The sequence below is a fragment of the Panthera leo genome, chromosome A3 (assembly GCF_018350215.1).
Source record: "Panthera leo isolate Ple1 chromosome A3, P.leo_Ple1_pat1.1, whole genome shotgun sequence".
NCBI classification, from domain to species: Eukaryota; Metazoa; Chordata; class Mammalia; order Carnivora; family Felidae; genus Panthera; species Panthera leo.
In genome coordinates, this window is record NC_056681.1 from 61,620,162 (window position 1) to 61,645,861 (window position 25,700).

The 25,700-nt window shown below is 40.0% G+C and overlaps 1 protein-coding gene across 3 annotated transcripts in view; it reads right to left on the reverse strand.

Annotated features, from left to right (window-relative positions):
• VWA3B (von Willebrand factor A domain containing 3B) overlaps nt 1-25,700 on the reverse strand; it is a 205,268-nt gene that overhangs the window by 171,435 nt on the left and 8,133 nt on the right. For all 3 annotated transcript variants that reach the window (XM_042932057.1, XM_042932058.1, XM_042932059.1), the window contains exons 3-5: nt 11,194-11,288; nt 8,636-8,886; nt 6,487-6,646 (exon numbers count right to left, since the gene is read on the reverse strand). In XM_042932057.1, the coding sequence (XP_042787991.1) occupies nt 6,487-6,646; nt 8,636-8,886; nt 11,194-11,288 (506 nt within the window). The remainder of the gene's footprint in view (nt 1-6,486; nt 6,647-8,635; nt 8,887-11,193; nt 11,289-25,700) is intronic.

Here is a 25,700-nt window from a genome sequence, read left to right on the forward strand (position 1 = left end):
TCATGCTCTGCTCTCATCTCACAAGGAAACACATGCCTGGGAGGTGAGACTGTCCTGACTTCATGCAGCACTGGGCCTTGACTGTCACCACCATGCCAGGCCATGACGAGAATGAGAGAATGAACAAACTCATGTCAGGAGCCCCACCACACACACACCCCAACTTTCAGCTAGGGATATGGGAGATGTATACCTCATCTAGGTAGGAGACAATCCCAAAGTGCTCCCTGCTTAATTTAGAGGCACATGAAATCCACCCAAGGGGGCTGCGTGACAAGGTTCCACCCCGACCTCAACCACACTGCTCTTGCTCTTCCTGCAGATTCTGCCTCTCACAGTGTTTGCCCTCCCTGCCAATGAGGGAGGGCAATGAGAACTAATAAGTTCTATGAAACTGGGCAAGTGATAGAACTTCAGTTTCTTCACTTATACAAAGGGAGGTAATACAGTGTCCCTTGTGACTAAGTTTAAACGAGATGACTTCCACTTATGCATGTATATATTTCAGAAAGTTAAAACCCAGCAGCACATATCATCTGAATCTGTCCCTAAAAGCACCCTCATGGATTGTCCCCATGGCTAACTGGGGGAGAGCCCCCAGAAAATGAAATGGGTTTGAAGGAAAAACTAGGTGTCACCATCTCCTTAGGACTCCTGAGCCTATCTCTAATCATAAAGCCCTGTGAACTGAAGGTAAATAGTCAGGTGCCTCAGTTCGACTTCAAACTGGGACTCAAACCCACCTGGCACTTATGAAGATGACTTATGGTCAGCTCTCCAGCTGGCTGGGCCACCCTGTTTGCAGCAGCTGGGGCCAACTGTGCCCAGGGAGATGGTGAGAGCAGGGTGGCAGAGGGCCCCGGCTAGGAGGGAGGCCATGGCCAGAGTGGAAGCTGACAGCAGCCTACTCCAGCAACAGCCTTTCTTCCATGGGGCTCCCACACTCATGACTCTTTCTCTCAAGCCTTTCAAACCACGATTTTAAAAAGGACCTAACTGGGGGCACCTGGGTGGCTCAGTCGGTTAAGCGTCTGACTTCGGCTCAGGTCATGATTTCGTGGTTCATGGGTTCAAGCCCTGAGTTGGGTTCTGTGCTGACAGCTCAGAGCCTGGAGCCTGCTTCAGATTCTGTGTCTCCCTCTCTCTCTGCCCCTCCCCCACTCACACTCTGTTTCTCTCTCTCCCTAAAGAATAAATAAGCATTAAAAAAAAATTTTTAGGGGTGCCTGGGTGGCTCAGTTGGTTAAGTGTCCAACTTCAGCTCAGGTCATGATCTCGTGGTTTATGAGTTCGAGCCCCACGTCGGGCTCAGAGTCTGGAGCCTGCTTCGGATTCTGTGTCTCCCTCTCTCTCTGCCCCTCCCCTGCTCATGCTCTGTCTCTCTCTGTCTCAAAAATAAATAAAACATTAAACAAAAATCTTTTTTAAAGACCTAACAGGGGGTAAAGGCTGAGCAATACTACACATTTCTTTCAGCCAGTCACCAAGAGACAGAAAACAAAATAAAACAAAACAACATTAAAGGAAGGAAAAAACAGTGTTCTTCACATTCCTTGTCAGGCAGCTAGTATTATTCTCCCAGCAAATGCATTCTCTTTCCCTTTTTCCCCCATGTTACGCATTACCTTGTGTGAGACAGGTTAAGTAGGCTCCCTTCGGTTGCACTGTTAGTAGTGTTCCAGCTGGGTCAGGGCTCAAGTTTAGCATGAGGACAGGTTCAACCTCACATAAAGATCTAAAGTCACACATGGCCCAAAAGAGGAGTCTTGGGATTCTTTTCTAGGATTTGTTAGCTCAACAAGGGAAGTGGTGTGGGCAAACATCTCTCGGAGGGAGGTCTGTCAGCATCTTCTGACACCATGCATCTCTGTTGCACATTGTGCAAACTCAGCTTCTCTGCTCTGGCAATAACCCAAGAGTCTGAAATCCTTGTGCAGAAATGTTTTTCCCTTGAGATTTCATCAAGCTAAAAATTGATGTAGCCAGCAGTGAGTCAGGATTTCCTTTCCTTTACTCAGGTTATGGGGTTATTCACTATTCATCAAGTTCATTGCTCAGTTTCTTAATTGCCTAGGTTTTTGGTTATCCATGCAGGGTCCATATTTCCTGGGACATGCTCTACAACGAGACCACCTGTCCCACTCTCAGTCACCTCCTACACACTGCCTTCCTGCCTCTCCTTTCCACTCACATAATGACACTGAGAAAAAAAGAAAATAATGCTACCTAGCCCATTCCCCCACAAACTGGCAAAACACCTTTTAAAGTGAAATGGCTTTGGGGTCATCTGCTCTTTGGGATGATAAGCCAACACAGATTATTTTATTCAACACTCACAATAGTCCTGTGGAAAATGAATTCTTATTATTGCATCCTGTTTACAGATGAAGAAACTGAGGTCTAGACAGGTAAATTGACCTGGTCTTACAGCTAGTAAATCAAGCTCCCTGACCCCCATAGGAGCTTCTGCCTTTGCTTTCAACCACTTTATTCTGTTGGCTCATCATGGCAAGGCTGGTTACCTCTTAGAGATGGACGTGAATTCCAGAACTGTGTACGCGAGATCATGGGACAGGAAGGTGACCAGAAACAGGCACTGTTTTCACTTCCTTGGCGCCCACACCATTTAAGGCTCCTAGCCCATGAAATCAATGTCACTGACCAGAAATTGGGTAAGGTTGTCTGGCTCAAGGGAACTGTCTTCATTGGAATCCTCTCCCCTTTCCCCAGTACCTCTGAGCTTCTTAGGACAAGGGCCAGTCTTAAGGGTGAGCAACAGCGGTGAGGACCAGGAGCAGCCTTCTCACTGACCAGCATTTCCCTAAATGCTAATCTGCACTGAATTTGATAACAAAAGACATAGAAAATATTTTGGGTTCCATTCAGCTATTTTACTGTGAGCCGAAAACTTTACACCACCGAAAAAGGGTGGAACGTTTCTACCTGAAATATCTTATTCTGCCTGGGCCATTTGTTCCGCGGCTTCCCACAGCCACCTGCATTCCGCCTAGCCAAGGAAGCCTTGACATCTTCTCAAACACAGGTTTGGGGGAAAAGAAGAACCAGACTGGCAGTGGCTGCTTCTTCCCTGACTGCCCTCTGCCACAGCTTGTCGGAAACCTCTGAGTGTAAAAATCTCCATTCTGCGAGAAGTAAAATGAAAGTCAACCAGAACGGCAACCAGAGGTCTAACAAAATTCTCCTATCCTTCATAAAATTTTAACCATTTCAACAGTTTTGACCAACTCCAGACCTTGGATCTGACCTCCAGATCTTCCTAATACCTGTGGGGACTCTTTCCTGATTCAGCCCATTTTGATTTTTCTGATCCCTCCATAGTGGTGACTGCCCTCTTGATATTAACCCAGCTCACTTCTCCAATCCCTGATAACACCCTTGACCACCACCAACTTTCTGGCCTCCCAGGCTTCCAAGTCTCTGTCTCCACCTACTATCCCCACCAGCCTCATCATACATGGCTCAGCAAATTCATCGGCCTGGTCCCACACAGACCACTACACTTCAATTCAAAATAATCAAATCTGTACCACAGCATAGTCAATGGGAATTTCTTGGATGCACATCTCGCCCCAACCTCAAAATTATCAACATTACTTCTTTCCCATTCCTTCAATGTACAACAAACACCTATCAAGACGTTGCCAGGCACTGCCATCTCTAGGGACAAAGGTGAAAAGATTTGATGCCTGTCTGACCCACTGCCAAGCTCATGATTGGTGTGGCCAGCCCTTCAGTTTACTGTCCAGTGCTGAAGGCTCCTTATGGAATCATGTGGGTCCGTCTCTAATTCACCCCGTTAGCCTCCCAGTGAATGGGATTTTTTTTAAGTAAACAAATGTGTGCCTATCAGCTGGATGGAAGAGAGGCTGAGAGAACACAAAGAGAAATGTAGGTGCCCTTTGGGCAGGTAGCCTTCTGCTGAAAGCAGAAGCAAAGCCCCCTCAGTTATCTTTCTTAGGCAGCTGGGAATCAGGGTTTTGGATAATCAGGCTTCTCTATTCTAACCACCCCTCACATCCTGGAACAGTAGGCATTCCAGGGCCTCCTGGCACAACACTCCTCTTCATTAAGGCCAAGGAAGCTACCAACTTCCCAAAGACCTATCCTGGGACCACGGGATGCTGCAGAGCAGAAACCCTGGGCTGGATGGCACACCTGGGCTCTGAGGACAATGCCAGCCCCTCTAAACTGCCAGACATTTCCTCAGTACCCCACAGGCTACCTTCCCATGAGCCAGGCCTTTTGGCACAGGATACAAGAGTACTTCATCAACAGTGCTCTCTAAGTGCTGCCATCAGAGCTAGGATTAAACAGACCCCACACTGCCTGGCTCCTCTGGATTCAAAGGCTCACCCTCAGTCATCCCTGCCTGTTCAGTCTTCTGGTCCAATCATGGGTACAAAGCCCAGTTCTGGAGGAGGCCAGTAGCCTCTGATTATCCTCCTTCACACTTACCAAGTGCATCAGTCAGCCCTTCCTCCTCAAGTGGAACCTGATACCAAAACCCAACTCCCGTGTTAATCTTTGAACACAAGACAATCCCCACTCTCTTGGTTCTTCTCAGAACTCACTCATAGGAGATGCTAACCCAAAGCAAGTTATCATCAGCAGGATTTACTGTTCAAAAGGTTTCTTAAGCCTTACATATTTTCTATTCAGAGAAAACTACAGCTACATGGGTAAATTCGGAACTCACTGGGGTGGGCATGAGGGGCACAGGTCAGAGAAGCAACCAGTAAGGGAAATCTATTCCTCTCCCTACCCTACATACCTCACAAAACATAGAGAATGGCATTTTTATATATGAGGCAGTTATAGTTACTAGAAATTTCCTATGGACCACAACTAGGTAGAAGCTCTAGGAGGACAGATGCAGTAGTCTGAATCTGTTTTGTATTTGCCATACTCCACAGTCTCTTCTCAAGAGTTTTCAAGTGGCATTTGATAATCAGTGCCTGTTAACCTCTTTCTGGGTTCTTAATCCTCTACAGAACTTCCCTGGCACTCACTAAATTGTTCCATGTTTCCTGGGCTGGGGATGAACTCGAGAAAGGAGAAGCACAAACCAGGGGGAAGTAAAACAGAAAATCAAGGTCACTGGGAAATCTTCAAGTCATGGCAGGTCGCCAGAGTCTGCTATGACTGAGGAAGCCAGGTGAACAAAGAAACAGAACACCCATGTGTGCATCCTAGATCCTGTGAAATGTTCCATTTCTTGAATCTTTATTATAGTGTCCAGACAACTGAAACTTTACAGATGTTTAAACAAACTTGAAAGGCCAAAGAACAAAGTAGCTTGTGTTTTGTTCTTTAATGGGAACATTTGTTCCTCTGGCTTCGAAAGGATAAACAATGCATTTCCAATATCAAACCATCATCCCCAGTATCAATGAAAACAATCTGGTGACCACTGGGGGCTAACCTTTCAAGGTGCCAGCACATGGCTTCCTTGCCCAAAAGAAAAAACTCTTTAACATAGCAGAGAAAAGCTTGAATCTACAGAATCACTGGGTGCCCAGAGCAGAGGAAGCAATTAAGCTTTAATACCAATCAAAAATTAATTGAGTATCTGTATCCCAAAGGAAAGCAGATCTACCCCCACCTGGGGAGCTGAGACTGTCCAAAGGACCCCACCTGTCCAGAGTCCTTGCCCACTAACTTGCCACTGCCCTTCAGGTCCCATCCTTAGAATCACTCACAAAAGCTCATACCCTTGTGGCTAAAAGAACATAAACTACCACTATTTCAGCACTTCTTCTAGGTAAGGCTTTATGTCCAAAGGGTCCTATCAAAAAGCATGTGCAAATGCATTAACATTCAAAAGTGGATGACTCATCTGCATGGATATACTTCACCTTGGAAGGCATGTAACAGACACATTTGTGAAGAAGAGGGACTGGGACAGACTCAGAACACAGATGTGGGGAAACTATTTCCTCGATCTCAGGGTTCTATGAAGAGTCTTCCAGCCTCTCTTCTCCATTAGAGATGGATTGATTTATCTAACTGTCAGGAGAGCAAGAGCAGAATTAAAATATTAAAGATGCACAACTATGCCTAATTCCCTGTCCTTTCTCAATGCTCAGTGGATGTGAGCAGCATGTGGCTCTGCTGGCACTGGTTAAATAAGGGTATACCCTGTGCCCTGATCACCGAGAGGGAGCCCTGCCAGGCTCAGGGGGCAGCATTATGGAGCCTCATTGTGATTGGTCCAGCTCAGCCATCATCAAAGTTGCTATTTTGATCCCCACCTGGGGCCCGTCACTGATTTCTCAGTTGGTTCCAAATTCAGAGGTGAACAGGATTTATAGGACTCCTCAATGCCAGTGATGTAGCCTCTGTGGGATGCTGCTGGGAGGGGTAAGGGCTAAGGTCAGTTGAAAGGCAGTATGAGGATACTGGGTATAGAGAGATAAACTTGAAGCCACCTACGTGACCTGGGGCCCACCAGGGATGCACACTTACCGTTTTGTCTTGCCCAGCTTCCAGCAGTGCGTCCAGGCGGCTAGCATGGCTCACAGCCAGCTCAAAAGGCAGTTTTTCAACCCAACTGATGGCAGCAGCTATGGACTGTCCTGTCACAGGAGCAGCATTTTCCTGCCATTTCACAGGCTCCTGAGAAACCCTGAAAGGAATCACATGGGGCTGTCATGGGGCAGTGGGCAACATAGCTATCAGCCCTCAGGCCCACACCTGCGAGCAACAAACACTTAACATCACCAGAGCTGAAGGAAAGAACACGCAGCATCCAGCCCTTGTTGAAAGTTACCAGCCCTTGTCCCAGCCTTTGTTGAAAGTTACCAACAAAATAGGCAAGCTGCTTAAGATGGGTTTGCAAAGCACCATTATCTTTCATAAGTGTACTGACTAGGAAGAACAATGTGTACAGGAGGGTTAAAAAAATCTCAAAAATGGGGGCACCTGGGTGGCTCAGTCAGTTAAGTGTCTGACTTCTGCTCAGGTCATGATCTTGTGGTTCGTGGGTTTGAGCCCCATGTTAGGCTCTGTGCTAACAGCTCAGAGCTTGGAACCTGCTTCAGATTCTGTCTCCCTCTCTCTCTGCCCTCCCCTGCTTACGCTCTGTCTCTCTCTCTCTCAAAAATAAACATTAAAAATCTCAAAAATGCAAACATTAACAGCTGTATTAAAACTATTGAGAGAGTTATTTTCATAAACAGGCAGTTTTATATACAACTATCTTCAATTAATAGTAAATTTATAAGGACTCACAGCATTAATATTTACAAATCAGCAATGATTTCATTATGCTAGAATTTTATTTCTAATTCTTTTAAGACGTTGTTTTCATTGTTCTGAATTCACATCAGTTACCTCTTCTGGATCAAAAATAATATTGAGTTTAGCAGAGCATTAGTTTTTAAATCCTGGGAACATGTGATTAAACAATTTAGTTTGGACTTAGAAAAAAGTGATAGAATCCCCCCAAGAAAGAACAGCCATTTGAATTTATTTATCTCTGGGGTACATGAGTGGCTCAGTCGGTTAAGCATCCGACTCTTGATTTAGGCTCCGGTCATGATCTCACGGTTCATGGGTTCAAGCCCCACATCAGGCTCTGTGCTGATAGCATGGAGCCTGCCTGGGATTCTCTCTCCTCCCCTGCTCTCTCTCTCTCTCTCTCTTAAAAAAAAAAAATAAATAAACAAACTTTGAATTTATATATCTCTGTGTTTATAATTGAACAAATTATATGAATCATACATGCATTCATAATTATAAGAATTATATGAATCTTGGATTAATGAGCCAGCCCGAGCTGTCCCTGATAGCCCACCTTCAGAGACAAAGGCTGCCTCATACCTGTGTCACCTCTGTGTGGCTCCTCTGAGTAGAAATCTGGTTGAGTGGCCTATATGCTACAGAATGTTTCCAAGAAAGTTAAAGCATTGCAAACTTAAGGCTCAATTCCCTCAGTAATATATCTGTCACAGAAATAGGAATCTGGGATAGAACACAATTAAGCAGCATCCCCAAAGATGTTATCTGTTTAGCTGAAACTGTTTTATTTTAAAGAAAAACTCAGTTAGGTAGATGGCCTTCATCCAGATTTTTCCCATCAGAGAGGTACAGCCAATGTTCCACATGAAAAGTTGGCCTTAGAGCCCAAATTCTCTCGAATCTAAAAATCCGTAAATAATTGGTTGTGAAAACTCTGAAATATGGGAAATTCTATAAAGCCAATCACCTGTTGTTCTGATTTAAGAGGGTCAACTTACAGGGGAGTCATAAGCTCAGTCTGAAAAAAGTGTTACTTGTGACAAGTTTGAATTCATTATTTAAGATAAAATCACCTAAAGGATTTTTATGGCCTTAAATATATATTCAATAAAATTCCTATTCTTCTATTTTGACCTTGCTATGCATTGAAGAAAAGTAGGTTTATAAATCTCTTCTCATCTGAAAACTAAGATGCCACATGCAAAGCACATCATCAAAGTTTTACTGTGGGTCTTCTGCTGGAATTACGTATTCTAGGAAATGACAAGACCTCCTCACTCCCCATAGAACTATGTTAGTTATGTTACTTAACTCCGAATAAATGGAAGCTACTTATGAAGTTTCCCAGAAATATCCTCTTCCTATGGGAACTCACCATATGATATTAAACTTGGCTATGTGAGCCACCTGCTCCTGGAGGACCATTATTAGAGCATCTTGGCACAGATTAAGCTCCTCCTCCCGTATGCTGCCAAAATCCAGCACTATGGTGATGCACTGTTCCAAGATGACACCAAAAATCTGGCGGCTTCTGCTGGTGAGCCAGTCCATCCGCTGCTTGTAGCTCTCCACAGCTTGTGTTAAATATTCCACAAACTGATAGATCAGTTCTGACTTAGCTGTCAACTTCATGGAAATCAAAGCAAAGAACAAAAAACAGAACAAAAACACACCATAATACATCATCTGAACTACCAGGCAGCCAAGAACCACAGGGCCCACTGAGTCATGACCTCTGCCATCAAGAATTGGACACTAATAACAATTCTGTAGATGATCCTTTAAACCCCAACATAATCCAGAAGGAAGTGCTTCAGTCTTTCAAGTGAAAACCTTTGGATGATTCCTCACAGAAGAAATGATGATGATGTGATCTATCCAACATATAACACTTTTTAAAAAAAATGTGTTTCTAAATTACATTTTATCTTCACAGTTACAGAATTATCTTTACCAGAAAATGTTCAGGGGGCATTTTAAGGAATTAGGTAGAAGAAAAGAACTTTCAAGGAATTCGGTAGAAGAAAAGAGAGATCAGCAAAGGCAGATGGAAAAAAATAAGTCTCTCTAAAAAGTTTTCCTAACACCAAGATGCCAAAAATATTTGTGAGAATGCTTCTAGATTTGCCAGCACACCTGCCTGGCTTCCTCTAAGAGATGTGCCCCAGTGATGCATCTTCCTGCTCACAACCTGCACCCTGTATCCTCTGTCTCCCAGGCCACACTGCCCCATGCCTGGATCAGTGGATCACGAACACCTGCAGAGGCTGTGCCTGAAAGGTGACAGAGACTTGCAGGCAATTTCTTGTAGACACAAATAAACGATCATTCACACAGACCAGGCACAACTGTGCAAGGCCTCTTAGGGTGTAGGGAGGTAGGAGACATAGAAAAGGAATAAGAAAAAAATGTGCCCTATTCTGTGAAGAACCAAATTTTGAAAGATCTGGTACTTATTTTTAACTTTAAAAACCCTCAGAATACCCCTTAAGTACCTAAATTGTTAAGGAAAATGTGTTTTCTGAACACACCATGTAATTCCACATTTTCATGCCTTGGCTCGCGCTGTTCCCTCTGCTTCAAACTGTTTTCCTTCTCTATCTCCTGTGTCTCTCCAGCTTATTCCTCAAGCTCCAGCACCACTTCCTGTTGCTTTCCATGGTTCCTTAGGGCAAAATTCCTAAATCTCTCACCAGCATTCACAGCACTTATTAAAGTTTCTACCACGATACAGAAACCAGGGTAGGACCATGTCAATAGGGGCTGTGGAGGTGGTCAGATGGCAAAGACAGATGTTTTCAATAGTTCTGCACTGATTTTCATGTGGTTCAGATAAAAAATATATTTAGCACACCAAACTCAAGATTCTATGGATATTATTGCTAAATTAAAAATATTAAGAAATAACCGGGGTGCCTGGGTGGCTCAGTTGGTTGAGCATCTGACTCTTGATTTCAGCTCAGGTCCTGATCCCAGGGTCATGGGATGGAGCCCTGTATCTAGCTCCACACTGAGCATGAAGCCTGCTTGGGATTCTCATTGGCTCTCTCTCTCTCTCTCTCTGTCTCTCCCTCTATCTCTCTCCTCCACTCACATGCTTTCTCTAAAAGGAAAAAAAAAGAGGGGGGGCACCTGGGTGGCTCAGTCGGTTGAGCGACCGACTTCGGCTCAGGTCATGATCTCACAGTCCGTGAGTGTGAGCCCCGCGTCGGGCTCCGTGCTGACAGCTCAGAGCCTGGAGCCTGCTTCGGATTCTGTGTCTCCCTCTCTCTCTGCCCCTCCCCCATTCATACTCTGTCTCTCTCTGTCTCAGAAATAAATAAACATTAAAAAAAAATTTTAAGAAAAAAAAAGATATAGCAGTCCAGGTGGTACATAGATGTACAGTGACACGAACAAATATCTGTAAAGTGACATGATGGGATATGAGTTTTTGTGAGTTCCCTGTGGTGTACCAGGGTGTGCACAGGGGCAGACACGTTATGAGACTACACGAGTCACGTGTTGAATTGCCGGAATTAAGGACTCCAGTAAGAGGTGCCGCTTGCTATAAAACCACTAGGTATAAAAGTAGCCCCCTGTTCCCTGTGCATTTGTCACGTAACAGCAGCAGCTCTTGCCTGTCTGCTAACTTCTGTCATACTACACCTTCTTTATTTTCAAGGCAAAACAAAGTACTATTGATATGCGAAGGTTTTCACTTTCTGGTCAATGATTTCATGCACTCATCTCTAACAGGTCAAGTGCTTCCCTTCCCAGGCCCTAAGCCATAACTTTCATCACTCTCCACATGGCCAGAAGAAAGCCTCCAGCCCTGATGAGGCCTGGGCTCCACTGCATCAATAGGAAGCAGTGTGAGCCTCTCCACATAGGCCACTCCCAGACACCAGAAGCATGTCACTGGGCCTATCCATCAAGGGAACTCCGACTTACATTGTATACTCTGCCATCTTCAGGTCTGTAGAACTGTGGAAACAGGCCATCTGCATACCGGGAAGCCACGAGTCTCCCCAGAGAAGACACGTAATCTGTATTTTTATAAAGAAAAGCAGTCAAAATGGTGCATTATCAATGTTTCTTATTTTTATTTCAAAATGGTTTTCTCTGACACCATTCAAATTATATCCCGTGACACCAAAAATCTGTGATGCTTGGTATTCTGTCCTAAATAATGAAGTGTTTCTAGGTGTTATGATATATGTTAACTATTTATGACATGCATAACCCTTTAATGCACAAATAAATGGAGAGAAAAAATAAAGTTTGTTTCTTGGTTTCCAGATTCTTCTGTCCAGAACGACTAAGATAGAGGTCAAAAGGCACAGTCTAAAACACAGCTATAACAAATTAATAATTACATTAACTGTAAATATCCTGAGTACAACAATTAAAAGATAGTGATTAGCTGTCTCTGACTGACTTATTTCACTTAACATTATACTCTCTAGCTCCATCCATGCCTTTGCAAATGGCAAGATTTATTCTTTAGGGCTGAATATACATGATTTCACTCATATGTGTAATTTAAAAAACAACCCAAACGAGCAAAGAAAAACAGAGAGAGAGAGAGAGAGAGAGAGAGAGAGAAACCAAGAAACAGACTCTTAACTATACTCAACAAACTGGTGATTATCAGAGGGTAGGTGGGTAGGGGGAATGGGTAAAATAGGTGATTGGGATTAAGGGGGCATTGTCATGATGAGCACTGAGTAATGTATGGAATTTTTAAATCACTAGATTGTAGGCCTGAAACTAATATAACACTGTATGTATGCTAACTATATTAGAATTAAAATAAAAACTTAATAAATTTAAAAAGAGGGAGAAAAAAAGATAGGCAAAGAGGATTTTAAAAATGACCCAACAATAAGGTGTCTATAATATAATTATATTATATATAATTTATTATATATATTAATAATAATAATATTAATATATTAATATTAATAATATATATTAATAATATTAATATATATTAATATATATTATATATTATATATAATAAATTATATATATATTATATATTATAATATATAATATATTATATATTATATATTATATTGCTTCAAATATAATGACATATATACTCTAGAAGTATAAAAAGGAAAAAAGATGTCATTTAAGTATTAATAAAAAGAAAGTAGATTGACTATATTAATATCACAAAAGTAAACTACAGGGCAAAGAATATTATTAGGGATATAGCAGAACATTATATAATTATAAAAGTGTCAACCCACCAGGAAGACAGGAAGACATAGCAATCCTAAATGTGTACTCCCTGAACAACAGACTGCAAATACCTTAAGCAAAAATTGATGGAACTGAAAGGAGAAAGAGACAAATTCACAATTATAATTGGAGATTTCAATACTACTCTCTCAACAACTGATAGAATAACTAGACACAAAATCATCAAGGATACTCAACACCATCAACAAACAAGATCTAATTGACATTTACAGAAAATCTACATAACAAAAGAACACACGTTCTTTTTTAAGCACAGAATATATACCAAGACAAAGCATAGCCATGGCTATAAAAAAAAATCCAAAAAATGTAAAAAAACTAAAAGCAAATAGAGTATGTTCTCTGTCCACAATTGAAACAAACTAGAAATCAGTAACAAAAAGATAAGAAAATCTCCAAACTCTTGGAAACTAAATAACATGCTTCTAATAAATCTATGAGTCAAAGAAGTACAACAGAAATAAAAAATATTTTAAACTGAATGAAAATACACATATAAAAATGTGAGGAACACAGCTTAAGCACTGTCAAGAGGGAACTTTATAGCATAAAGAGGAGATGAAAAGTCTGAAATCAATAACCTAAGTTCCCATTTGAAGAAACTAAGAAAGAATAGCAAAACAAATCCAAAGCAAGTAGAAGGAAATGCATAATAAAGATGAAAGCAGAAATCAAGAAAATTGAACACAGAAAAACAATAGAGAAAATCAATTAAATAAAAACTTGGTATTTTAATAAGTTTAATAAAATTGACAAAGGTAAAAGGAGAGAAGACATGAATTACTGATATTGGGAGTGAAACAGAGAATATTGCAGAAGACCCTTCAGACATCAAAAGAATAATGGAATACTACCACCAACTCCACACACATATATTAGACAACTTAGATGAAGTGAATTCCACAAGAAGCGCAAACTACCACAACTTTCTTAATCTGAAATAGATCATTTGACTAGCCCTATACCTAAATAAGAAAATGAATTTGTAATCAAAAACTTTTACACCAGAAATCCCCAGGCCTGGATAGGTTCTCTGGAGAACTCTACCAAACACACAAGAAGTAATTAAAATTCTACACAATATTTTCCAGAAAATAGAAGACAAGAGAACATTTTCCAACTCATTCTATTAAGCCCATATTACCCTGATACCAAAAAGAGATAAAGGCAGTTATAAAAAAAGAGATAACTATAGACCAATATCCTTCATTATTATATATGCAAAAGTGCATTAGCTATATTGGTTCAATATTCAAAAACCAATCAATAGAATCAACCAAATTAACAGGCTAGCGAAGAAAAAAACCCACATGATCCTTTCAATAGACACAGAAAAAGCATCTGACAAAATTCGACATCCATTCATGATAAAAATTCTCAACACATTAGGAATATAACGAACCTTTCTCAACTTGTTTTTTTTTAATTCTACAAAAAACTTAAAGCTAACTTTATGCTTAATGGTCAAAGATTGAAAGCTTTCCTTTAAGACCTGATGCTAGGTAAGGATGTCCACTCTCACCGCTACTGTTCAACATAGTACTGAAAGTTCTATCCAGCACATGGTAAGACAAGGAAATATAAGGTATATAGATCACAAAGGAAGAATGAAAACTTTCCCTATTTGGAGAGGACATGATGGTCTACCTAGAAATCCCAAGGAATCAAGAGCAACAAAAAAAAATTCTTAGAATTAGTGATTTCAGTAAGGTCACAGGATAGAAAATCAACATTAAAAAATTAGCCATATTTCTTTATACTAGCAATGAACATGTGGAAACCAAAATAAAAAACACAACAGCATTTACAATTGCTTAGAAAAATAAAATACAAAACATGTGCAAGACATATATTGAAAAGTACAACAGCTGATGAAATAAATAAAAGATGTAAATAGACGGAGAGCTATTCCACATTCATGGACTGGAAGACCCACTATAATAAAGATGTCAATTCTACTTAAATTGATATACAGGTCTGGGATGCCTGGGTGGCTCAGTCAGTTCAGAGTCTGACTTCAGGTTAGGTCATGATCTCAAGGTTCGTGAGTTCAACCCCCGCATTGGGCTCTGTGCTAACAACTCAGAGCCTGGAGCCTGCTTCAGATTCTGTGTCTCCCTCTCTCTCTGCCCCTCCCCTGCTCGCACTCTTTGTCTCTGTCTCCCTCTCAAAAATAAAAAAACATTAAAAATTTTTTAAATTGATATACAGGTTTAATGCAATTCCTATCAAAATCCCATCAATATTTAGACATAGACATAGTTATTCTAAAATTTTATGAAAAGGCAAATAAACTAGAGTAGCTAAAACAATTTTGAAAAAGAATAAAGTGGAGGAATCAGTCTGGCCAATTTCAAGACATTACATGGTTACAGTAATCTAGACTGTGTGGTAGTGGTAAAGAGACACATAGACAAATAAAACAAAATAGAGAACCCAGAAATAGCCCCACGCAAGTACAATCACCTAATTTTTAACAAAGATGTCAAAGCAATTCTTAAGATGGACAGTCTTTTATTATTTTATTTTAGTATAGTTGACACACAATGTTACATTGGTTTCAGGTATACAACACAGTAATTCAACCTCTCAATATGCAATATGCTCACTACAGGGGTAGCTAAAATATGTCACCATACAACACTATTACAGTATCATTGACTATAGTCCCTTTGTTGTGTCTTTTATTCCCATGACTTATTCATTCTCTAACTGGTCTCTTGTGTTCCCCACCCCATCCCAACTCTGGCAACCATCAGTTTATTCTCTGCATAGACCTGATTCTGCTTTTTGTTAATTCATTTGTTTTGCTTCTCAGATTCCACATTAGTGAAATCATATGGTATTTATCTTCCTCAGTGTCATTTATTTTACTTATCACAATACCTCTAGGTCTATGTTGTTACAAATGGTAAGATCTCATCCTTTTTATGGTGGCATAATAGTCCATTGTATACATATACCACATCATCCTTATCCATTTGTCTACTGATCAACACTTAGGTTGCTCCCATATCTTGGCTGTTGTAAATAATGTTCCAATAAACACAGGGGTGCAAATACCTTTTCAAATTGATATTTTCCTTTTCTTTGGGTAAATACACAGTAGTAGAATTACTGGGTCATATAGTATTTCTATTTTTAATTTCTAGAGGAACCTCCACATTGTTTGCCACAGTGGCTGTACCAATTTACATTCCCACCACCAGTGTATGGGGGTTCCCTTTTCTCCACATCCTCACCAACACTTGTTATTTCTTGCATTTTTTTCAGTCATCCAGACAGGTGTGGGGTGATATCTTATTTGGTTTTGACTTGCATTTCCCTGATGATGAGTGATGTTGAGCATGTGTCTGTTGGCCATCTGTATGTCTTCTTTGGAAAAATGTCTATTCAAGTCCTCTGCCCATTTTTAAATCAGGTTGTTTGGGGCATTTTGGGTGTTGAGTTGTATAAGTTCTTTATATATTTTGGATATTAACCCTTTATTGGATATACTATTTGCAAATATCTTCTCTCATTCAGTAGGTTGTCTTTTTACTGAAAACCTTTTTATTGTCCTTCACTGTGCAAAAGCCTTTTATTTAATTTTAAATGAAGTTGCTGGAGTGATTAGATATCCATAGTCCAAAAGTGAAACTTCTACAGAAAGTAACTCAAATTGATCATGGGCTAAATGTAAGATAGAAAACTATTAAACTTTTAGTAAAACAAAAATAGGAGAAAACTTTGAGCATCAGCAAGATTCACACAAGAAAAATATCATCAAATAAAAAAAAAATCACCAAAATTAACTTCTTTTCTGAGAAACTCTGTTAAGAGAATGAAAAGATGAGCTATAGATTAGGAAAATATATCTGTAAGCCACATATGTGAAAAAGGACTCACATCTAGAATATATAATGAACTCTCAACACTCAACATTAAAAAAACTTAATTAGAAAATGACCAAAAGACATAAAAAAACATTTTGCCAGAGATGATATACAGCAAATAAGCACATGAAAATGTGTTCAACAAAACTAGACATTAGGCAAATATAGACTAAAACCACAATGAAATATCACTACACAAATATTAGAAAATATTAGAACAGCTAAGACTTTTATTTTTTTAAGTTTTTATTTAAATAACAGTTAACATACAGTGTAATATTAAGTTTCAGGTGTACAATATAGTGACTGAACACTTCCATCCCTGTGCTCATCAGAATAAGTGCACTCCTTAATCGCCATGAACAGCTAAAACTTTTCAATTGTGACAATATCAAATGCTGATGATGACGTGGAGAAACTGTCTCTCTCGTATATTACTGAAGTTAATAGCATAGCCACCCTGTAAAAGTTTGGCAGTTTCTGAACAAAACAAAATAAAACTAAACAAAACAAAAAATTAAACACACACTTAACATACCATGTAGCATTTGCATTCCTGGGCACTTATCCCAGAGAAATGAGAACTTATGGTCACACAAAAACATGTAAACAATTGTTCATAGCAGACTTATTTGTAATAGCCCAAAATTGGAAACTATGCAGATGTCTTTTAATGGTGACTGGCTAAACAAACAGCGGTACATCCATACCCTGGAATACAACTACAATAAAAAGAAACAAACTATTGCTACGTGCAATAACTTGGATGAATCTCAAAGAAATAATACTAAGTGAAAAAATGCCAATTTCAAAAGGTCAAATACTACATGATCCCATTTATATAAACATTCTCTACATGAGAAAATTAGAGATAGAAAACAGATTGGTAGTTGCTAGGAGTTAAGGATGTTGGGGGTTACGGTGTCTGTACCACTATAACAGGGTAGCACAATGGAGATCTTTGTGGTAATAAACAGTTCTGTATCTTGATTGTGGTGATGGTTACACAAATCTACACAAGTGGTAAAATTACATAGAATTATTCACACACAGTGCATCCATGTCAAACTCCTTGATATGATATTATACCCAAATTTTATAAGATGTAACCATTAGGAGAAACTAGGTGAAGGGTTCTTGGGTTCTGTCTATATCATCTTTGCAACCTCCTGTAAAGCTATCATTATTTCAGAATAACAAGTACCAATCAATCAACCAAACAACTAATCATTCAAAAAAAGAGAGAAGGTGAAATAAAAACAGTATCAGATGAACAAAAACTAAGAAAATCTGTCATCAGCAGACCTGCACTACAAGAAATGATTCAAAGAAATTCTTTAGGAACAAATACCAGATGGAACTTCTAGGAAGCAAGAATATTATAAATAGTAAATATGTGGATGTAAAATGCTATTTTCTCCCACTCAGTTTCTTTAAATGACAAATGACTTTTTAAAGCAATAATCATAACACCGGCTTGTGAGGTTTATGATGTATATAAAAATAAAATACATTAAACAATAATACCAAGGACAGGAGTGGGGGGTAAGTGGAGTTATACTGTTGCAAGGTTCTTACACCTTACATGATGTAGTACAAAGCTAACTTTTGACAGACTATAACAAGTTAAGGATATAATCACTAAAGCAACCACTGAAAACAAAACACAAAAAGGGCATACATAAAAAGCCTATTGAAATGTAAATGGAAAAATTTAGAGACTACAGATAGCCTGAAAGTTAAAGACTGTAAACATATATGCCATGTACAAATGAAGCCTAAGAAAGTGGCAGTGGTTGTATCAATATTAAAGTAAATGTCAAAACCAGGACTATCATCTGGGACAAAGAGGACATTTAAAAATTATTAAGGGAGGAGGGGCCAACATGGCGGAGAAGTAGGGAGATCCGAAGTTCCCTCGTCTTTCAAACACAGCAGTGTTGAGGCCAAAGGACTCTGAACTCCAAGAGTCCAGGCTGCAAAGTGATAGAGACGCCTCCAGGGACCCATGGGGACAACATGACAGGCCATACCGGCGTGACTGTGAACTGGGAGAGACAAAACAGGAGGCAGAGGAAAGGAGGGGAGGGATCCCCTTCTGTGGAGAGACAAAGGGAAGAGAAAAAGAGGCTGGGAAAGTGTAATACAGTATCTGAACAAGAGAAAAACCATGGACCAGGATGGAGAAAGATCCAATCTAACTGTGGGGCTTTCTCCAGACTGGGGCCAGCTGCCCTGTTTGAGTACCTGGGGAGGAAGGGAGCCAGCCCTGGTTCAGTAACTAGTTCAGAGGCATAGTGCGCAATGGGAGAAAGCAATCCCCTCCCTGGAGTGCTGTGGGAAGAAGGTATGTAGCCATTCAAAGGGCAAAGGTTTCCTGTGCCCACCAGCCAGAGGCCATAAATGGGGCAGTGCAAAGCAGCACTTACCGGAAACCAGGGTGGATGGAGTGGGAACCTTAAAGACATCAGGGTTTAAATCCCAGCCCAATGCCAGGAAGGCACAGGAGTCAGCAGAGTGTGACAAACTGCCTCGTTTGTACCCGCAACACAGTGAGGATGGCTTGAACAGAGTTGTTGGGGACACCCGGTCCATGGAGGAGACACTGGAGGGGTCGCCATTTTTCTCCCCACCACAGGGCTTCAGGGAACCGACAGTGGACAGTGGGCCCACAGTGGAGGTGGGACTCACCTACACCAAACCACGCCCCTCTGGCCTGGTAAGTGCATGTCTACTGGAGCAGGATTGACAGTGACAAACCAGTCAGCCCCTCCTCCAGACCTGTGGGGAATAAACTTAGAAATTCCCTAGGCTTGCACCAATGGGTTAACAAGGCAGAAAGAATTACAAAGTCATAGGATGCTCACATCCAAGCTTGGGTAAACAAGATTAGACCCCCAGGATAGACCAGAGGGGGGCAAAGTCCCCCAGAATAGAGTGGGGGGAGCAAAGACCCCCCATTACAAAGGCATATGAGGTAAACAAGATTAGGTATTCACGGCAAAAGTGTGCCCCAATTTTGTACTATAGCAGAAAGCTGCTTTCACAGGAGGGAAGGACTAAATTAAGTAAATGAGTAAATAGGGCTATAGACTGCTGCATTGCAGGTGAAGCTACCCAGATCAGAGCTGACTAACAAAAGAAAGGTGCCTTGTTAACCCTGAGGTTATATGCTCTGTCTCATCCCCTAGGCTAGCTAAGATAAACAGACACGGTGCCTCCTGTCTGCCTTAACTACCATCTGCCCATCTGCCCAGCACCAGGTTTTATTTCATATTAACCCAAACCCCAAACACCATATATCTTCAAAACCCCCTTTCCCTCATGCCCATGAGTTAATGTTCACAGATTCATTGTCTCTTTGTGCATGCCCATCAGGTTTGTAAGCCTTCTAATCTTAATAAATACAGAGCAAGGACTCTTATTCAGGGCTTTTGTCTTTTCCTGGACATTAGCCATCTCTTGCTTTTAATTCTGCATCCGCTCTCTTGCTGGTCAAGAGAGAACTTTAGATTTAGAGTCTACAACACAGACCAGCGCTCTTGCATTGCCTGATTTAGTTCTCAGACAATTCTTATTATATATGTATATTCTTCCTTCCTGTTCTCTTTCTTATCTTTTCCCTCCTCTAGTCTGGTCACTCTGGTTTTGGTTTGTTTAATCAGACATATTTTTTAATCTATTCTCTTCATACATGTTAGACACCTCCTTATTTTCCTTTTTCTCTCTATGGATTAAGCCATATAGTTTCTCTATCTGGTCAATTTTTCTTCTCTTTTTCCTGGCCCCTGTCATTTCTCTCTTTGTATGGGATAAGGCCTCTTCCATCAGCACGGCTTCCACCCTGTTTTTTACTTATAGCTGGTGTTTCTGGTTTTTTGTTTTTCTGTTTTTTTGTTTGTGTGTTTGTTGTTGTTTTCTGTTTGTTTTCCTTCCCACAGCAACTTCAAGGAACAAATCAAAGCACACCTAGTGGAGGGTCCAAAACATCACTACAGTAGGGAGATAAAGTAGCCAAAGTCACAATAACAGACAGCATAACACTCTCCAAAAAACACCACCTGAAGGGCCAGGCCCTGGACAGTATATGACCCCTCTTTAACATAGTAGTGCTCACAGGTGCAGAGCACATAACAAGCTTTTAAACACATGAGGGACAGAAAACTAGCCAAAAGGATGAAATAGAAGAATTCTCCTCAGAAGAATTCCAGGAAGAAATGATAGCTAAAGAATTGATCAAAACAAATATAAACAAAAAACAGATAATTGAACAAGAATTTAGAATAAAAGTCATAAGATTAATCGCTGGGCTTGAAAAAAGCATAGAAGACAGCAGAGAATCTATTGCTGCAGAGACTAAGGACCTAAAAAATAGTCATGATAAATTAAAAATGCTGTAAATGAGGTGCAAAGTAAACTAGAGGCAATGACAGTGAGGATTGAAGAAGCAGAGGGGAGATTAGGTGAAATAGAAGAAAAAATTATGAAAAAAGATGAAGCTGAGAAAAAGAGAGATAAAAACATTCTGAACCATGAGGGGAGAGTCAGAGAACTAAGTGATTCAATAAAACAGAACAAGATCCATATCATATGAGTTCCAGAAGAAAAAGAAAGAGAAAAGGGCCAAAGGTGTACCTGAACAAATTGTAGCTCAGAACTTCCCCAATCCAGGGAAGGAAACAGACATTGAAATCCAGGAGGCACAGAGAATTCCCTTCAGAATCAATCTTCTGCATGATATATTATAATGAAACTGGCAAAATACAAACAGAAAGAGAGAATTCTGAAAGCAGCTAGGGATAAACAGGCCTTAACCTACAAGGGTAGACACATAAGGGTAGTAGCAGAACTACCTACTGAAACTTGGAAGGCCAGAAAGGAGTGGAAGGAAATTTTCAATGTGCTGAATAAGAAAAATATGCAGTTAAGAATCCTTTATCCATCATGGCTGTCATTCAGAATAGAAGGAGAGATAAAGGTTATCCCAGACAAACAAAAACTGAAGGAATTCAATACCACTAAACCAGCCCTACAAGAGTTCCTAAGGGGAACTCTGTGAGTGGAATGTTGCAAAGACTACAAAGGACCAGAGACATCACTACAAGCATGAAACCTACAGATAACACAATGACTCTAAACCCATATTTTCAATAATAACACTGAATGTAAATGGACTAAATGCTCCAATCAAAAGACATAGGGTATGAGAATGGATAAAAAAATTAGACCCATCTATATGCTGTCTACAAGAGACTCATTTTAGACCTGAGGACACCTTCAGATTGAAAGCGAGGGGATGGAGAACCATCTATCATGCTACTGGAAGTCAAAATAAAGCTGGAGTAGCCATATTTATACCAGACAAACTAGATTTTAAACTAAAGGCTATAACAAGAGATGGAGAAGAACATTATATCATAATTATGGGGTCTCTCCATCAAGAAGAGCTAACAATTATAAATGTTTATGCACCAAATTTGAAAGCACCCAAACATATAAAACAATCACAAACATAAGCAATCTTACTGATAAGAATGTGGTAATTGCAGGGGACTTTAATATTCCACTTACAACAATGGACAGATCATCTAGACAGAAAATCAATAAAGAAACAACGGCCCTGAATGATACACTGGACCAGATGGACTTGACAGATACATTCAGAACTTTTCATCCTAAAGCAGCAGAATACTTTCTTCTCAAGTGCACATGGAACATTCTCCAAGATAAATCACATACTGGGTCACAAAATAGCCCTCAATAAATATAAAAGAATTGAGATCATACCATGCACACTTTCAGATCACAATGCTATGAAACTTGAAATCAACCACAGGAAAAAGTTTGGAAAACCTCCAAAGGCATGGAGGTTAAAGAACATCCTATTAAAGAATGAACAGGTCAACCAGGCAATTAAAGAAGAAATTTAAAAATATATTGAAATAAATGAAAATGAAAAGACAACAATCAAACCCTGTGGGATGTAGCAAAGGCAGTCCTAAGAGGAAAATACATTGCAGTCCAGGCCTATCTCAAGAAACAAGAAAAATCCCAAATACAAAATCTAATAGCACACCTAAAGGAACTAGAAGCAGAAAAACAAAGAAACCCCAAAGCCAGCAGAATAAGAGAAATAATAACAATCAGAGCAGAAATAAACAATATAGAATCCAAAAAAACAGAACAGATAAATGAAACTAAGAGTTGGTTTTTTGAAAAAATAAACAAAATTGATAAACCCCTAGCCAGACTTCTCAAGAAGAAAAGATAGAGGACCCAAAGAGATAAAATCGTGAATAAAAAAAGATCACAAACAATACCACAGAAACACAATTATCAGAGAATACTATGAAAAATTATACGCCAACAAACTGGACAACCTGGAAGAAATGGACAAATTCCTAGACATCCACACACTACCAAAACTCAAACGGGAGGAAATAGAAAATTTTAACAGGCCCCTAACCAGCAAAGAAATTGAATCAGTTATCAAAAATCTCCCAACAAATAAGAATCCTGGGCCAGATGGCTTTCTAGGGGAGTTCTACCAAGCATTTAAAGCAGAGTTAATACCTATCCTTCTCAAGCTATACCAAAAAATAGAAACAGAAGGAAAGCTTCCAGACTCCTTCTATGATGCCAGCATTATCTTGATTCCCAAACCAGACAGAGACCCCACAAACAAGGAGAATTACAGGCCAATATCCCTGATGAACATGGATGCAAAAATTCTCAACAAGATACTAGCATATTGAATTCAACAGCATGTAAAAAGAATTATTCATCATGATCAAGTGGGATTCATTCCTGGACTGCAGGGCTGGTTCAATATTTGCAAATCAATCAATGTGATACACCACATTAATAAAAGAAAGGATAAGAACCATATGATCCTATCAAATAGATGCAGAAAAAGCATTTGACAAAATACAGCATGCTTTCTTAATAAAAACCCTCAAGAAAGTCAGGATAGAAGGAACATACTTAAACATCATAAAAGCCATATATGAAAAGCCCACAGCTAATTTCATCCTCAATGGGGAAATACTGAGAGCTTTCCCCCCTGAGATTAGGAACACGACAGGGATGTCCACTCTCACCACTGTTGTTTAACATAGTGTTGGAAGTCCTAGCTTCGGCAATCAGAAAACAAAATGAAATGAAAGGCATCCAACTTGGCAAAGAAGAAGTCAAACTTTCACTTTCTGCAGATGACATGACACTCTACATACAAAACCCTAAAGACTCCACCAAAAGACTCCTAGAACTGATACATGAATTCAGCAAAGTCCCAGGGTACAAAATCAATGTACAGAAATCGGTTGCATTTTTACACACCAATAATGAAGCAATAGAAAGAGAAATCAAGAAACTGATCCCACTTACAATTGAACCAAGAACCATAAAATACCTAGGAATAGGGGCGCCTGGGTGGCTCAGTCGGTTGGGCGACCGACTTTGGCTCAGGTCATGATCTCACGGTCCGTGAGTTTGAGCCCCGCATCGGGCTCTGTGCTGACAGCTCAGAGCCTGGAGCCTGTTTCAGATTCTGTGTCTCCCTCTCTCTGTGACCCTCCCCCATTCATGCTCTGTCTCTCTCGGTCTCAAAAATAAGTAAACGTAAAAAAAAAAAAAAATTAAAAAAAAAAATACCTAGGAATAAACTTAACCAAAGATGTAAAAGATCTGTATGCTGAAAACTATAGAAAACTTATGAATGAAATTGAAGAAGACAAAAGAAATGGAAAAACATTTCATGTTCATAGATTGGAAGAACAAATATTGTTAAAATGTTAATACTACCCAAAGCAATCTACACATTCAATGCAATCCCAATCAAAATTGCACTGGCATTCTTCTCAAAGCTAAAACAAACAATCCTAAAATTTGTATGGAACCACAAAAGACCCCAAATAGCCAAAGTAACGTTGAAAAAGAAAACCAAAGCAAGAGGCATCACAATCCCGGATTTCAAGCTATATTACAAACCTGTAATCATCAAGACAGCATGGTATTGTCACAAAAATAGACACATAGACCAATGGAATACAATAGAGAACCCAGAATTGGACCCACAAAGGTATGGCCAACTACTCTTTGACAAAGCAGTAAAGAGCATCCAATAGAAAAAAGACAGTCTCTTTAGCAAATGGTGCTGGCAGAACTGGAAAGCAACATGCAGAAGGATGATGCTAGACCACTTTCTTACACCATACACAAAAATAAACTCAAAATGGATGAAAGACCTAAAGGTGAGACAGGAACCATCAAAACACTAGAAGAGAAAACAGGCAACCACCTCTTTGACATCAGCCTCAGCAATTTCTTGCTTGACACATCTCCAAAAGCAAGGGAATTAAAAGCAAAAATGAACTATTGGGACCTCATCAAGATAAAAAGCTTCTGCACTGCAAAGGAAACAATCAACAAAACTAAAAGGCAACCAACGGAATGGGAAAAGATATTTGCAAATGACATATCAGATAAAGGGCTAGTATCCAAAATCTATGAAGAACTTACCAAACTCAACACCCAAAAAACAAATAATCCACTGAAGAAATGGGCAGAGACATGAATCGACACTTTTCCAAAGAAGATATCCAGATGGCCAACAGACACATGAAAAGATGCTCCATGTCACTCACCATCAGAGAACTACAAATTAAAACCACACTGAGATACTATCTCACACCAGTCAGAGTAGCTAAAATTAACAACTCAGGAAACTACAGATGCTGGCAAGGATGTAGAGAAATGGGAACCTTCTTGCTTTGTTAGTGGGAATGTAAACTGGTGCAGCCACTCTGGAAAACTGTGGAGGTTCCTCAAAGAATCAAAAATAGAGCTATCCTACGACCCAGCAGTAGCACTATTAAATTTATCCAAGGGATACAGGAATGCTGATTCATAGGGGCACATGTATCCCAATGTTTATACCAGTGCTGTAAACAATAGCCAAATTATGGAAAGAGCCTAAATGTCCATCACCTGAAGAATGGATAAAGAAGGTATGGTTTATATATACAATGGAATACTACCTGGCAATGAGAAAGAATGAAATCATGCCATTTGCAGCAATGTGGATAAAACTGAAAGGTATTATGCTGAGTGAAATGAGTCAGAGAAGGACAGATATCATATGTTTCACTCATATGTGGATCTGAAGAAACTTAACAAAAGACCATAGGGGAAGGGAAGGGGAACAAAATAGTTACAAACAGAGAGGGAAGTAGGCAAACCATAAGAGACTCTTAAATACAAACTGAGGGTGGATGGAGGAGTTGTGGAGAGGGAAAAATGGGTGATGGGCAT